The sequence below is a fragment of the Pan troglodytes genome, chromosome 18, assembly GCF_028858775.2.
Source record: "Pan troglodytes isolate AG18354 chromosome 18, NHGRI_mPanTro3-v2.0_pri, whole genome shotgun sequence".
NCBI lineage: Eukaryota > Metazoa > Chordata > Mammalia > Primates > Hominidae > Pan > Pan troglodytes.
Window position 1 is genome coordinate 65154952 of NC_072416.2, and position 16583 is coordinate 65171534.

Here is a 16583-nt window from a genome sequence, read left to right on the forward strand (position 1 = left end):
TCTATCTATCTATCTATCTATCTATCTATCTATCTATCTATCTACCTACCTATCATCTATCTATCTATCTATCTATCTCACGGTTTATTTAGCCACTTCCCTACTGGACATCTCAGTGACCCAGTTCTGTTGTTTTGGCATACAATGCTGCAGTGGACAACCTTCTCCATGTAGTTCATTTTAATCAAACAGCGACTTCAAATTTTGATAGCGCCTCCAAAGAAACGCTAGTATCAAGCCAGTTTGAGAATTTAGTATGCCACTCTCTCCCCTGCTGAAAACCTTCTTCCAGGGGCAATGTAATGGAAAAGGACTTGGGTTCTGCGCCTAGAACCAAGGAGCCTTGTGTCTTTAACATCTCTGGGCCTCAAGTATACGCCTATGTAAAGTCGGTATAATCTCGCATCTCAGGTTGGTTGTGAGAACCCAGAGACTGCCTCCGTGAAGGCTTGGCATCAGCAGAGGCCTCGGCTGTCCTTTAGTTTCAGGGTGTCCCGGGGCACGGGCCAAAACCTCAGGCTGAACCTGCTAGAGGAACCTTCCTGTCCCTTGCAGATTAGGAAAACTGTGGCACAGAAAGCGCCAAGGGGTTGGTCAAGACCCCCACAGCTTTGGTCCACGCTGCTGCGGGCGGCTTCGGATCCTGGTCCCGGGGGACTGCGCACATTTGGATGTGGTCAGCAGGGAGGCTTGGCCCGGCCCCTTCCTCTTCTACCCAGTCCTCTCCCCGAACCAATTCCGACCCCTAACGCCCACAGTCCTCACTGTCTTACGGTTCGACCCTTGCCCCAGGGGCGACTGGGTGGGGCCGTCATTCCTGAACAACTAAAAGCTGCTGCGGCCAGCGTCACCTCCGGCCCCAACGGAGACGGTGGGGGCCGTGAGGCTTAGGGACTCCGCGTCCTCCCTCCTGCTGGGCCTCAGCGTGCCCTCTGTACTTGCCTTCTGCTACCAGTGAACGTGAGTGGGACGTGTGTGTAGACAGCAGACGGGTGTTGTGCAGCTGTGTGACGTGTGTGTTGTGTGGTGAACCCTTCTTTATGTAGATATGTGAAGTGTGTGTGCTGTGGTGCACAGATGTAGGGGCTCACGAAGTACTGGGCTCCTTGCTCCTAGAGCCCCAACAGTTCCCAACGTTACAGCCCTGCCCGACTCAGCCTCCGCAGAGACGGCGGCGGGACCCGCAGTTTGCGCGTGCGCGGCTCCGCCCCAGGCTCCTCCCTCGCGCTGGCACTCCCGCCTTCGCCCGGCCCTCCCCGCGCTTTACGGCCCGGCACGCCACTTTTACTGCAGTCGCTCCCACCGCCGTCGTTACCCCCGCCGCCGCGGCTGCTGCAGGTGAGGTGAAGTGAGGTGAGGTGTGGTGTTGGGCCGGTGCTGCTGCCGCTGCCGCTGCCGCCGGGGAGGAGGTGGAAAGCGGGGCTGTGGCGGGCCGGCGGGGGCGGCCTGTCAGCCGCTGCTTTGTCTCCTTAGCTCGGGTCCCTTCTGCGCTGCCGCAGGGAGGCCGCCCGGGCCAGGCGAGCCGAACCAATGCTGGACCTGGAGGTAGTGCCCGAACGCTCTCTGGGGAACGAGCAATGGGAATTCACGCTGGGTGAGTTTGGGGTCCTCTGTCAGGACCCCATTCGCTGATCCTTGCTTTCTCCTGGGCTCTTCCCACCTCTGTTCTCAGTCTCTCACGTCCCTGCGCCCACAGCTCCTCACCTCTTTCGTCCTCTCGGCTCGCTGGGCTCCAGGCACTAGATACCCGCTCCAACTGGCTCGATTTGCCTGTCAGTTGCTCGTCTCGGGTCTCAGCAGGGTCTCTTCTGGGACGGTGGGACAGTAGTAGTAAAGACAATAATAGCTTGCTCTCCCCAAATGCCTAATGCCCGGCCCTGCTCTTTTTGGACGTAATTCTCTCTAGTACCCCTCGCCGGCGCCTGAGGATAGGTACTGTTGTTATTCCCATTTCCATTTTACAGACCAAATAATGGCTGAGAAGTGGCTGACCCCTCTGATCATCACTGTGGCCTGTGGTCTGTCTCCCACTGCTTTTCTGGGCTGTGGCTTCCTTCCCCTTTTTAGGAGGGGAAACCTAGGCTTGGAACCCATGATCAGATGTTGGGGCTCTGGTCAAGGGAGTTGAGTTTGTGTGTATTAAAGGAACAGCTGACTTGCTTCCCTCTTTTTTTTCTTTTTTTTTTGAGACGAAGTCTCGCTCTGTCGCCCAGGCTGGAGTGCTGTTGGGCGATCTTGGCTCACTGCAACTTAACGCCTCGTGGGTTTAAGCGATTCTCCTGCCTCAGCCTCCCCAGTAGCTAGGATTACAGGCACGCGCCACCACACCCGGCTAATTTTTTATTTTTAGTAGAGACGAGGTTTCACCATGTTGACCAGGCTGGCTGGTTTCGAACTCCTGACCTCGTGATCCGCCCACCTCGGCCTCCCAAAGTGCTGGGATTACAGGCGTGAGCCACTGCACCCGGCCCCGCTTCTCTCTCTTTTGAAATATAGTCTGTATCGGATGCTGTAATCCTAAACCCAGACCTCAGTTGTGACAGGTGAAGGTTGGATGAAATAGGAGTTAGGGAGAAGTAACATTTAGTTTCTAAAAAATGCAGTTTGGTCGTTTTGGGGTTTGCTGGCCCAGCCTTCTCCCTTCACCCTCTCCATTCCCAGCATCACTACTTTTACGTGTACAAGGATGTTTGCATTCAGTAACCCCTGTGTGTTTACTTTGATGTCCCAGCACTAAGAAAAGGGGGTGGGGTAGGTGTTGGTGCTGTTTGTTTGTGCAGGCCTGAACTTTAGTCACTCTAGTGTGAGCTACTGGACTAAATCAGCTGCTCCATTGGATTATAAATTATCCTTGACTCTGGAAGACTTATGTCTGTGGAGACAGTGTGTTGGAGAAACCAGGTGGTACAGATTGCTGGTAAGGCCCTGCTGATGCTTAGTGGCTACATATGTCCTGTGTGTTGTAAGAGCTAGTTTTTGTTGTTGGTGTTTTGTTTTAAGACAGAGTCACTCTGTTGCCCAGGTTGGAGTGCAGTGGCACAATATCGGCTCACTGCAACCTCTGCCTCCCGGGTTCAAGCAATTCTCCTGCCTCAGCCTCCCTACTAGTAGCTGGGATTACAGGCGTCTGCCACCACACCCGGCTAATTTTTGTATTTTTAGTAGAGACTGGGTTTCGCCATGTTGGCCAGGCTGGTCTCGAACTCCTGACTTCAAGTGATCCGCCTTGGCCTCCCAAAGTGCTAGGATTACAGGTGTGAGCCACCATGCCCAACCATAAAAGCCGGTTTAATTTAGGGGAGTTGGCCAAATTCTTTCGTAACTTAACACCACTCCTGCAGAGTTCTTTCCAAAATATTAGCTGGTACGAAATGCTCCATTCTCTCGTGAAGCACTAAGAGCTTGGTTGGAAGGCTGGTGATACCATGCTAATGCTGTTTGGCTTCTGGTTAACTCCTTTCCTCCCCTCTCCTTGACAGCTTCTACCCAAGCAAGATCCTCCCACGGCTGGATAAAAACCACAACCATAGCTTCAAACTGTGCTTAGTAGTGTGACTAGGTTGTGGATCTCTTGGTGGTACAAGTATTCAGAGTCCCTTGGTCAAAAGTAGTGGTAGGGACTGGGTGCAGTAACTCATGGCTGTAATCCCAACACTTTGGGAGGCTGAGACAGGAGGATAGCTTGAAGCCAGGAGTTCAAGACCAGCCTAGGCAACATAGTGAGACCTCGTTTCTACAAAAAAAAAAAAAAAAAAAAAGTCAGGCCTGTAGTCTTAACTACTCGGGAGGCTGAGATGGAAGGATCACTTGAGGCTGGGAGGTCAAGGCTGCCGTGGGTCATGATCACACCACTGGGCGTGATCCTGGGTGACAGAGAGAGACCCTGTCTCAAGGAGACAAAAAAAAAAAAGTAGTTACTAGGATATTAATTGAGATGAGGATTTCCAGAAAACTGAGTGAGAGAGCAAGGCTTCTCTCAGCTGTTGTTTTGATACCCTAACCCTGACTCCTAGCTCTGCTAGTTTCCCAGGAATCAAGGGTTTACACAGTTCTTACAAACTGTCTAAATAGCAACCAAAAACAGTGAGAAGGGCATTTCTGTATATTGGGTCCAGAATTGAATTTTAGGGGGAAGCTCATAGACTGGCCCAGAGCCTTCATGATTCCCGTGGGTCTTAAAATTCATTTTTACATGGTGTCTGCCTGAGAGATGGTGTTAATTTAACTTTATCAGACTTTAAAAATGGAAAGTCATTTTCCACCTCTGTCAATCTCCTCCCCCACCCTGAACATGTCCAAACTACATTTGGGGCTGTTAGGTAGGGATAGGTCTCGGAAGGGAATCTGCTTTAGAATTACATGCCTAGGCTAGTGAACCAGGAAGAACTTACCTCTTGCCACCACAGGCTTGTAAGATAGGTGTTGTTATCTCTTTTTGCCAGGTGAGGGACAGGCTCAGAGAGAGAGATGATAAACAAAAGTCGCCAAACAGGCATATCCTGCATCCCACTGCTCTTTCCTTCTGAAAGTGGACTCAACTTTGTCACCAGGTTTCTTATTGGAATCTGTGCAAATGCAGATGCAATTATCTGCCTGGCATCACAATGGGAAGCTGCATCCTGGCAGCTCCTTGGCTGCCTTCCTGGTTGTAGAATGTTGGATGATTAGGGAAATGCGAGCAACACAGGGACAGGAAAACCTAGGCCAAGCAGAATCTCTGTGAATATGAATGTCACTGATGGTTTGACCAACAGTGGAGTAAAGGCAGTGCAGATTTGAAATGTTTTGTTTTCTTTTTTTCTTTTTCTTTTTTTTTTTTTTTTGAGACGGTGTCTCACTCTGTTGCCCAGGCTAGAGTGCAGTAGCGTGATTTTGGCTCACTGCAAGCTCCACCTCCCAGGTTCATGCCATTCTTCTGCCTCAGCCTCCCAAGTAGCTGGGACTACAGGCGCCCGCCACCACGCCCAGCTAATTTTTTGTATTTTTAGCAGAGACAGGGTTTCACCGTGTTAGCCAGGATGGTCTTGATCTCCTGACCTCGTGATCCGCCCGCCTCGGCCTCCCAAAGTGCTGGGATTACAGGCGTGAGCCACCGCACCCAGCCTCTTTTTTTTTTTTTTTTTTTTTTTTTTTGAGACAGAGTCTTACTCTGTCGCCCAGGCTGGAGTGCAGTGGCGTGATCTTGGCTCACTGCAACTTCTGCCTCTTGCGATTATAGGCTTGCGCACACCAGGTAATTTTTTACTTTTAGTAGAGATGGGGTTTCACAATGTTGACCAGGCTGGTCTCGAACTCCTGACTTCAAGTGATCCTCCCGTCTCGGCTCCCAAAGTGCTGGGAGGCATGAGCATTTGTGCCGGGCCCTGAAATGTTTTCAATGAGAGTTGCAGAATGTATTGATGCAGAGGCAAGTCTCTGAATTTGTTTTTGAAATTAGTCTTGAAAGGGACTAAAAAAGGTAGATTTAAAGGGTCAGTGAAGAAAATACCTTCTCCGAGATTACCTTGTTCCACAGAGACTGAAGGCTCACTGTGTTGAAGGCATCATCTACCTCTGTGAACTCTGCTCACAAACATTGAAAATAAACAGTGCACAGTGACTCATGCTTGTACTTTGGGAGGCTGAGGTGAGGGGATCACTTGAGCCAAGAGTTTGAGACCAGCCTAGGTAACATAGTGAGACCCTGTCTCTATTTAAATAAAAAATAAATAAATAAAAATTAAAAAAAAAAGAAATGATCTTATTCCCTGAAGAGCTTAGTCTAGTGATAGAGAGGGATTATAGAAATAGTTCCTTTTATTATAATCAAGTAGAAGATGTATGGGGTACTGTGGAGGGGAAGAAGGGACTTGACCTGACCTAGGGGTTCAGAGAAGGCTTCCTGCCAAACAACAGGAGCTGGAAATCTTCCAGTCGAATGAAAGAAGAAAAAAAAAAAAAACCACAGGAGAAAAGGTAGATGATGTGTGCAGGGAACTATAAGCAATTTGGTATTATAATTAGAGCATGATGTACTGGTAGAAGAAGAAAATGGATTTCCCAGAGTCCCAATTCTGTTTGGTTATAGCTGCCTGGGATACTATCAAGGATACTTTGTGTTGGAATCTGTGCAAATCTGTGGAAAAAAGGATATGTATTAGTGAAGTGTATTGTGGGCATTCGTTTAGGAAGAACTGGATTCGGAGAGGTGGGGAAGAAGGAGGAATCTAGAGGTTTCTGACTTGAGAAACTCTGTATGATGTTGGACATCGATATTGAGACCTAGAATAAAGAGAAGATGAAAAGATCACTTTTAATCTGTTGGCTTTTATTTGCCTTTAGATGTATACAGAAAACAGATGGAGATATGAGTCAGAAACTGGGTGGTTAGTTGAACCAGGGATGAGCAGAAGAAACATAGCCTATTGGAGAGACTTGGAAAAGTTAGAGGAGAGTAGTATTGGTGGAGAGACAATAGGAGTTCAAGAGAAGGAGGGTGGTCAACAGGATTCGTGGTATAGGACCTAAGTGTTCTACCTAATTGCTTTGTTTCACAGATGTGCATGACCACCTACAGCTGTGCCAGGCACAGTGATTGGGTGCTGGGAGGTATTGAGGTGAACAAGACAGACAAGGTCCTACCTCTGTGAGGATATAAGGGAGACTAACAGATAAATAAATGGTATGAGAGGCTTCATTGAATAAGGCAGTGAGGGAAGTGAGGTGTGACCAAGACCTAAAGTGAGAACAAGAGGCAGCTTTGGGTAGAGCATTCCAGATTCCAGCAGCAACAAGAGCTAATTCAGAAGCCTGAGGTGAGAAGGAGCTTGACGTGTGCAAGTAACAAAGGGTGAACAGTGGAAAGAAGATATAGATGGGTAAGATCCAGAATATTCAGGGCCTTTGGTGATGACATGGTGTTTGGGTTTTATCTGCCTGCAATGGGAAGCCATTGAGGGGTTATAAAAGCAGGCAAGTGCTGAGATCTGTGAGACAAAGATTTGTGCGGTTTAGAAGCCTGACCATTCCGTTAGAGCTGGGATAGTGCTCCTGTTTCTTAGCCATTCATATAGTTAGTTCCCTCTAGAGATCTTTCGTAGCCCTCCTTTACCAGTAGCTGTGTGATGACCAGTCACCATGGCTGCTTCATCTCCTCTGGGTGACTTTCTCCCTGGGTGACTCAGGATCCTAAGATCCTAAGATGCTGAGACATCCTTTGATGTGGTAAATGGAATCCTCCCTCAAGAAACTAGCATGGGCTGGGAGCAGTGGCTCATGTCTATAATCCCAGCATTTTGGGAGGCCGAGACGGGAGGATAGCTTGAGCTCAGGAGTTTGAGGCCAGCCTGGGTGGCATAGCAAGACCCCTTCTCTTTGAAAAAAAGAAAAAGAAACTGGCATGTGCCACATGGATCAGAGAAGCCATGCGGCCTTCCTCTTTCTTGACATCTAACTAACTGAGTTTCTCTGTCTTCTGCACATGGATGTTTGTCCATTCCTCCTGGGAATGACAGCATAGATGTTCCTCCATTTAGGAATGGCAAAGGTGAGGGATGCATCCAGCTTGTTCATATTCTCAAACATTTATTGAGTCCCTACTGTGGGCCAGGTTTTATGCTATGGAAGGCTGAAAAGTACTTTTTTAAAGATTGTAAGTCAGCCTTGTGATGATTGCCTTCAACTTTCTTCAGACTGAAGAATGGCCTCTCAGATGAGGGTAGAATTAGATTGTTTAAATGTAGATGAGCCATGAGCTTTTTACCTTCTAATTAATTCTTCATTTGTCAGCTCTTTTTTGCATATTGCATCTCTTTGACCTGGAGGCCAACTGATTTAAATGTGAACTGACTGCCATCGGATGAAGCCATGGTCCCTTTTCCTTCCTTTCTCTTGTCACCCACTCTACAATCCATCAGTCCCACTCAGTAAATATTGATTCAACAGTCACTGTATTGGCCACGTGCGGTGGCTCACACCTGTAATTCTAGCACTTTAGAAAGCAGAGGTGGGAGGATTACATGAGCCCAGGAGTTCAAGACCAGTCTGGGCAACACAGTGAGACCTAGTCTCTACCAAAAATTTAAAAGTTAGCCAGTTGTGGTGGCACATGCCTGTAGTCCCAGCTACTCAGGAGACTGAGGTAGGAGTATCTCTTGAGCCTGGGAGACAGAGGTTTCAGTGAGCCAAGATTGCACCACTACACTCCAGCCTGGGTGACACAGTGAGATTGTGTCTCAAAAAAAAAAAAAAAAAAACCAGTCACTGGGTGGTTAGCTCTGAGCAGGGTACAAGGGATCCAGAGAGTGGTGAACAGCAGACACATTGTTTTTGTATTCATTAAACTATGAGTCTTTGTTTTTTGATTGTCCAGGACCTGTCTCTATGTGTGTTTCTTCTTGTTTAAATTATAATGGACTCTGGAAACAAACTTTTTTTTTTTGAGACGGAGTGTCACTCTGTCGCCAAAGTTGGAGCACAGTGGCACGATCTCAGCTCACTGCAACTTCTGCCTGCCAGGTTTAAGCAATTCTCCTGACTCAGCTTCCTGAGTAGCTGGGACTACAGGCGCACGCCACCATGCCCAGCTAATTTTTTTTTTTTTTTTTTTTTTTTTGTATTTTTAGTGGAGACAGGGTTTCACCAAGCCGGCCAGGCTGGTCTCAAACTCCTGACCTCGTGATCCGCCTGCCTCGGCCTCCCAAAGTGCTGGGATTACAGGTGTGAGCCACCGCGCCCAGCCTGGAAACAAACTTTTTGGTGGTCTCAGTGAGTCCTTAGACTGTTGGAGATGTCATTGGAATTTGGATTACTTAAACTGGAGGCATATGTAAATCTGCTTATAATGGGCCATGAGTTAAAGTACCAAGTGTTAAGAGTTAGATATTCAGGCCGGGCACGGTGGCTCACGCCTGTAATCCCAGCACTTTGGGAGGCCGAGGTGGTGGATCATGAGGTCAGGAGATCGAGACCATCCTGGCTTACACGGTGAAACCCTGTCTCTACTAAAAAATACAAAAAATTAGCCGGGCGTGGTGGCGGGAGCCTGTGGTCTGAGGCAGGAGAATGGCGTGAACCCGGGAGGCGGAGCTTGCAGTGAGCGGAAATCGCACCACTGCACTCCAGCCTGGACAACAGAGCGAGACTTCAGACTCCGTCTCAAAAAAAAAAAAAGAGAGAGATTCAGGAATGCCTCGCCCTGTTGCTTTTTTTTTTTTTCCTCCTGAGACAGCACCTGGCTCTGTCACCCAGGCCAGAGTGCAGCTTCCACCTCCCAAGCTCAAGCCATCCTTTCACCTCAGCCTCCTGAGTAGCTGGGATGACAGGGGCACACCATCATGCCTGGCTGATTTTTTTTTTTTTTTTTTTGAGATAGAGTCTCGCTCTGTAGCCCGGGCTGGAGTGCAGTGGCTCACTGCAAGCTCCACCTCCCAGGTTCATGCCATTCTCCTGTCTCAGCCTCCCAAGTAACTATGGGACTACAGGCGCCCGCCACCACGCCCGGCTAATTTTTTGTATTTTTTTTTTTTTTTTTAGTAGAGATGGGCTTTCACCATGTTAGCCAGGATGGTCTCGATCTCTTGACCTCGTGATCTGCCCTCCTCGGCCTCCCAAAGTGCTGGGATTACGGGCGTGAGCCACTGCACCTGGCTGCCTAGCTAATTTTTTTGTATTTTAATAGGCATGAGCCACCGTACCCTGCCCGTGTTGCTTTTTTTTTTTTTGAGACAGAGTCTTGCTCTGTCTCCCAGGCTGGAGTGCAGTGGCGCTATCTCGGTTCACTACAACCTCTGCCTCCTGAGTTCAAGCAGTTCTCCTGCCTCAGCCTCCAGAGTAGCTGGGACTACAGGTGCGTGCCACCATGCCCGGCTAATTTTTGTATTTTTAATGGAGACAGGGTTTCACCACGTTGGCTAGGTTGGTCTCGAACTTCTGACCTGATGATCTGCCCATCTCGGCCTCCCAAAGTGCTGGGATTACAGGTGTGAGCCACCGGGCCTGGCCCCTTGTCGCTATTTTTAAATTAAATAAAAAATAAAAAGAACTAGATATTTGTGGGATTTTAAGTAAAAATGCAGTGAAATCCTTGGTAAAATAAGTTGATTCATTGATTCTGGTAGATGAGTGATCTTAAACTTTTTTTTTTTTTTTTTTTTTTTTTGAGATAGGGTCTTGTCTGTCACCCAGGCGGGAGCACAGTAGCACTTATCATGGCTCACTGCAGGATCAACCTCCTGGGCCGAAGCAATCCTCTCACCTTAGCCACCCCAGGACCTAGGACTACTGGCATATCCCACCATGCCCAGCTAATTTTTTTACTTTTTGTAGAGACAGGATCTTACTATATTCCCAGGCTGGTCTTAAATTCCTGGCCTCAGGCAATCCTCCTGCCCTGCCCTCCCAAAGTGTTGGGATTACAGGCATGAGCCACCACACCCAGTCCTGATTTTAAACTTTTAAAATTGTTCCTTATAAGTCATGTACTCTAATAGGCCTTCATTTCAGAGATGCCGAGACAGGTGCCAGAAAGGAAGAGAAAGGACCTATCTCAGGTCATATCTAAGCCATGGCAGAGTGAGGACCAAAACCTGGGTCTGCAGAATTATGCAGTCAGTGCTTTTCTTGCTTGGTTCTTTGATTCATACTTACTTTGCTTTCTCTGAGCGCTTGTCTGTGTCAGATCAGTGTGGAGGTCCCTGTTTCCAGGAAGACTTTTTGTATATTCACTGCCTCCCCTCCCCTTCCATGCATGTCCAACCTTTTGGCTTCCCTGGGCCACATTGGAAGAAGAATTGTCTTGAGCCACACATAAAATAGACTAACACTAATGATAGTTAATGAGCTTAAAAAAAATAAAAATGTAAAAAGGGTCCATGCATCATACGCATCATTTTTTTTTTTTTTTTTTTATAGACGGAGTTTTGCTCTGTTGCCCAGGCCAAGTGCAGTGGCGTGATCTTGGCTTACTGCAACCTCCGCCTCCTGGGTTCAAGCATTTCTCCTGCCTCAGCCTCCCGGTTAGCTGGGACTACAAGGGCAGCCACCTTGCCTGGCTAATTTTTTTTTTTTTTTTTTAGTAGAGTCACAGTTTTACCATGTTAGCTAGGCTGGTCTCAAATGCCTGACCTCAAGTGATCCTCCCACCTTGGCCTCCCAAAGTGCTGGGATTGCAGGCATAAGCCACCACGCCCGGCCCATGCATGATTTTTGTGATATCCACCACCACAGATAAGCAAAAGAGTCCTTGCATTCAAAGAATTGGACACCTGTGCACCGTCCAAGTATTCTCTTAGTGCTTGCTGCTTAACATTATTGTAGTTCTTACTGCTTATTGAACTCTTATTTACTCATGTATCTGTAGACCTTAGTAGCCCCCAAACATCCCCAGGCTTTACTGCAGGGACCAGTGCCTAGTGAAGTGGTAGATGTCAATAGATGGATAGCCAAAATAACCACATAGGTGTCTTGCTTTATTTCAGGAATGCCTCTGGCTCAGGCAGTAGCCATTCTTCAGAAGCACTGTCGCATCATCAAAAACGTCCAGGTTCTCTACAGTGAACAGGTGAGTGGTGGCTGATTTGTTTATTGAAATAGCATCTCTCGGTAGTGAGTCACTTCCAGAGCTGATGCTTTGGGATAGGCTGACTGGCAAGGATAGCTGTGTTCGAATGGGAGAATCTCTAGCACCAGCCAGTTATCAAGTACCTTTTCTTTGATTCTGAAACTTCTGCTCTTGATTATCTAGTACAGCTAGGTTTGGAAGAGCAGTAGTAATTGAACCTGTGTTTTGTCTGTGCTCAACTTGCCTACAGGCCCTTAAACAGGGACTTTTCAGTGGTAAGTCGCTTCAGAGGCTCTCTCTGGTCTTTTAGAGTGCTTACCTTCCACTTCCGTGTTTAAAATTGTCTTTTCTGCTTTTGTTGGTTAGTTTGTGTTCAGGATTTTTGCAGTGCAGATCTCTAGCTAGCACGGCATACCAGATTTGAAAGGAAACAGATATAATTCACCCCTTTATCTCTCTCAAAGAGCAATCTTCCCACCACTGAATTCTCTGAAACCTGCAGTTCTGTGACACAGACCATGTGCTGCCATGTTGAACAGCCTTTGTGGTGTCCTGTGTGTCACAAGCCTCAGGGAATAGTTTTGAGCCTACAGAGGCTAAAGGATGTCCCCAATGACTTTTCTGAGACCCTTTGAGTACTAGTTTGATTATTTCAGTTCCAATTAGTTTCAGATCCTAAAGCAAATGACAGCTTATTTCTGACATGAAGAATGTTGTAAATTGTAGGTAGGCAAAATTTCTGAGAGGCTTCTCAGTTTGACTTGGAGCAGAGTCAGAATTGGGCCTGTTACCTATACCCAGAGATTACATTCTGCCATGTTGTACCCCTCTACCAGCCTAGTGAGACCCTCATGTGAGGGATCTGATAGAAGACATGCTTAATCTCCAAGCAAGTGCTTGAGTATTCATGTGGTGCCTATGACAGAACAGGAGACTTGTAGGAGTGGGCAGGGGTTTCTTTTTTTTTTTTTTTTTTTTTTTTTGAGATGGAGTCTCGCTCTGTCGCCTAGGCTAGAGTGCAGTGGCACAATCTCGGCTCACTGCAGGCTCCGCCTCCTGGGTTCACCCGCCATTCTCCTGCCTCAGCCTCCCGAGTAGCTGGGACTACAGGCGCCCACCACCACACCCAGCTAATTTTTTTTTTTTTTTTGTATTTTTAGTAGAGACAGGTTTTCACCCCGTTAGCCAGGATGGTCTCGGTCTCCTGACCTCGTGATCTGCCCGCCTCGACCTCCCAGAGTGCTGGGATTACAAGCGTGAGCCACCGTGCCTGGCCAAGAGTGGGCAGGGGTTTCTTAAACCACCATGGATTATCAGTGCCAAAGTGGATCCTCGTTAATTAAATTAATTTATTTACTTTTTTTTTTTTTTTTTGAGACAGAGTTTTGCTGTTGTTGCGCAAACTAGAGTGCAATGGTGCAATCTCGGCTCACCTCAACCTGCGCCTCCCGAGTTCAAGCGATTCTCCTGCCTCAGCCTCCCGAGTAGCTGGGGTTACAGGCATGTACCACCACTCCCAGCTAATTTTGTATTTTTAGTAGAGACAGGGTTTCTCCGTGTTGGTCAGGCTGGTCTCGAACTCCTGACCTCAGGTGATCCACCGGCCTCGGCCTCCCAAAGTACTGGGATTACAGACGTGAGCCACCGGGCTTGGCCTATTTAACTTTTAAGAAAATTTATTTTAGTTTTTTTGAGACAGTATCTTGCTTTGTCATCCAGACTAGAGTGTAGTGACACGATCACAACTCACTGCAGCCTCAATCCCCTAGGCTCAAGTGATCCTCCCACCTCAGTCTCCTGAGTAGCTGGGACCACAGGTTCATGCCACCATGCCTGGCTAATTTATTTTTATATTTTGTAGAGATGGGGTCTCACTGTGTTTTTCAGGCTGGTCTCAAACTCCTGGACTCAAGTGATCCTCCCACCTCAGCCTCCCAAAGTGCTGGGATTACAGGCGTGAGCCACCGTGACCGGCCAAAATGTATTTCTTATATCACCATCATCATTGTTATTCCAGTATTTGGGTATAAACAGTGTTAGCATTAAGCTGATTTTCCCCAATATCTTCTAAGCAACTTTAACACATTAGCAAATATGGGTTTGACCAGGCACTGTGGCTCACACCACTAACCCCAACACTTCGGGAGGGCCGAGGCAGGAAGATTGCTTGAGTCCAAGAGTTCGAGACCAGCCAGGGCAACATAAAATAAAAAATTAACCTGGAGTGGTGGCACACACCTGTAATCCTGGCTATTCGGGAGGCTGAGGTGGGAGGATCATGAGCAGTGAGGTATGATTGTATCACTGCACTTCAGCCTAGGTGACAGAGCAAGACCCTGTCTCAAAAAAAAAAAAAAAAAAAATGGGTTTTTGAGTCTGAATCCTGATTTAGATCTCTGCTTTTCTCATTTCTAATTCATGAGAGTTATGGCTTATTAATAAGTAATCTGGTTATCTTTATGTAAAACAGTATAGTTTCTTGATAATAGAATAATCTTTGGGTTTGTTTATTTGTTTCTGAGACAGAGTCTTGCTCTGTCACCCAGGCTGGAGTACAGTGGCACGATCTTGGCTCACTGCAACTTCCACCTCCCAGGCTCAACCGATTCTCCTGCCTCAGCCTCCCAAGTACCTGCGATTACAGGCACATGCCACCATGCCTGGCTAATTTTTGTATTTTTAGCAAAGATGGGGTTTCACCATGTTGGCCAGGCTGATCTCAAACTCCTGACCTCAAGTGATCCGCCCTTCTTGGCCTCCCAAAGTGCTCGGATTACAAGCATGAGCCACCACACCCAGCCTAGGATAATCTTTGGATGAGGATCAAAAGGAGATGGTCTCTCAGAACTCTGATCTGATGCTTTTTTTTTTTTTTTGAAGCAGCATCTTGCTCTGTCACCAATTCTGGAGTCAGTGGCATGATCATGGCTCACTGCAACCTCCCCTACCCTTCCTCCTTTAGTTTTGCCACTCCTGGGCTCCAGCCGTCCTCCCACCTCAGCCTCCTGGGTAGCTGGGACCACAGGTGTGCACCACCACATCTGGCTATTAAAAAAAAAAATTTGGCCAGGTGCAGTGGCTCATGCCTTTAATCCCAGCAGTTTAGGAGGCCGAGACGGGCAGATCACTTCAGGTCAGGAGTTCGAGACCAGCCTGGCCAACATGGTGAAACCCCGTCTTTACTAAAAGTACAAAAATTAGCCAGGTGTGGTGGTGCACACCTGTAATCCCAGCTACTTGGGAGGCTGGGGCAGGAGAATCACTTGAACCTGAGAGGCGGAGGTTGCAGTGAGCCAAGATCGTACCACTGCGCTCCTAGGCAACAGAGTGAGACTCCATCTCAAAAAAAATTTTTTTGTAGAGACAGGGTCTCATTATATTTGCCCAGACTGGTCTCAAACTCCTGGCTTTAAGCATTCCGCCTGCCGCGACCTCCCAAAGTGCTGGCATGAGCCACCGCACTCAACCAGTGTGATGCTTCTTAAATTTGGGTCCTGTCCTCTTCTTCTGCCTACTTTCTTCCCTTCGTTACCCATTTGTCTCTTTGTTTCCCAAATGCAGAAAACATTTTGTCTGCATTAAACATTTCAGAAATATGTTCTTGTCTCTATGCAAATCACACCTTGGAAATGAAATGTCAAGTACGTCCCATCTTTCTTAGAGGGAAAAGATATTAACAACTAGTAGCAGATGATTTTACTGAACTGCTTCATATGAAGGACAGCTAGGTTACTGGAAGAACCTGCTTAAATACCACATAGTACATGTGTATTTTGGTTTTAGAGATATAAAGTATTAATAAAACATTGACTCTGAGAGTAATTTGATTGCTTTTGAAAATTGCTAGGTTATATCCTGAATTATAACAATGCCAGGAAAAAAAAAAAAAGATCAGATCTTGGGAAAGTATAGGAAAATCCAGATCCTGGCACATGCCTCCTCCAAGCAAGATTCCTGAAAGAGACTAAAATGTTGCTTCACTCTGCTTATTCCATGGAATGGCTCTCTCCAAAATGGAACTTTGTGTTCTGGGTTGATACTGGTAATCCAAGGTCATAGTTCATTGTTCCATTATCTTGCTTGAGACCTAATGGTTTAGACATTCATATAGACCTACTAGCAAATACAACATTCTTCCTTTAGTTTTTGCCAAGCATGATGGTACTATCTGGGCCTGCTGCTTTGTGGGGATCAATGGGTTGGAAGGAAGCAACCTGCCCTAATCCCAAAAGACTCTTAGGAGAGAATTTCTCCAATGAGGCCAACACCAGCAGTGGGTTATGGCCTTCCAGCCTATGTCTGTCTCTGATAGCCATATCTCCATCATTCACTTTGTCTAACTTGAGAAGCTCTATAAAGAAACTAAACCTTTGGCCGAGCACAGTGGCTCACGCCTGTAATCCCACCACTTTGGGAGGCTGAGGCAGATGGATCACGAGGTCAGGAGATCAAGACCATCCTGGCTAACACAGTGAAACCCCATCTGTACTAAAAATACAAAAAGTCAGCCGGGCGTGGTGGCGGGCGCCTGTAGTCCCAGCTACTCGGGAGGCTGAGGCAGGAGAATGGTGTGAACCTAGGAGGTGGAGCTTGCAGTGAGCCAAGATTGTGCCATCGCACTCCAGCCTGGGCAACAGAGAGAGACTTCATCCAAAAAAAAAAAAAAAAAAAGTAACTAAACCTTTTGAGCAGCCATGTGTTAAAGAGGGGTGGGGTTTTAGATGGTGTTTTTCCTTCAACTATTGGGCAGCCTCGATCAGGGCTGTGGAGAATCTTCAGACATTGAATCCTTGAATTAATTGCATTGGACCAGAAGCATGCAGATGGGGCAGACACAAGAGGAGAGTGCTGTGTGCCGGGTATTGGGCTAGATGCTTTCTGACCTACTATCTCTGTCCTCATAACAACCCTGGAGGGAAGGGATGAAAGTATTCCCATGAAGAAACCAGAGCTCAGAGAAGTTTCGAGAGTTACCTAAGGTCACCAGGGTTCTGTCCACTGCTTTGTTCTGCTACTCCCCTCCCCCAGGATTCAGAAGGGGCAA

General features: G+C 47.3%; 1 protein-coding gene across 5 annotated transcripts in view; it reads left to right on the forward strand.

Annotated features, from left to right (window-relative positions):
- The first annotated feature begins 422 nt into the window (after positions 1–422).
- Positions 423–16583, forward strand: part of PHAF1 (phagosome assembly factor 1) — a 39425-nt gene continuing 23264 nt past the window's right edge. Inside the window, exons 1-4 of one of the 5 annotated variants that reach the window (XM_016930005.4) lie at positions 423–960; positions 1117–1338; positions 1474–1594; positions 11457–11539. In XM_016930005.4, coding sequence (XP_016785494.1) covers positions 1531–1594; positions 11457–11539 — 147 coding nt within the window. In that variant the 5' untranslated portion in view covers positions 423–960; positions 1117–1338; positions 1474–1530. Of the gene's footprint in view, positions 1354–1473; positions 1595–2820; positions 2918–11456; positions 11540–16583 lie in introns of those variants that run through there. The other 4 variants (XM_063797244.1, XM_016930006.4, XM_054669404.2 and 1 more) reach the window with 4 other exon arrangements.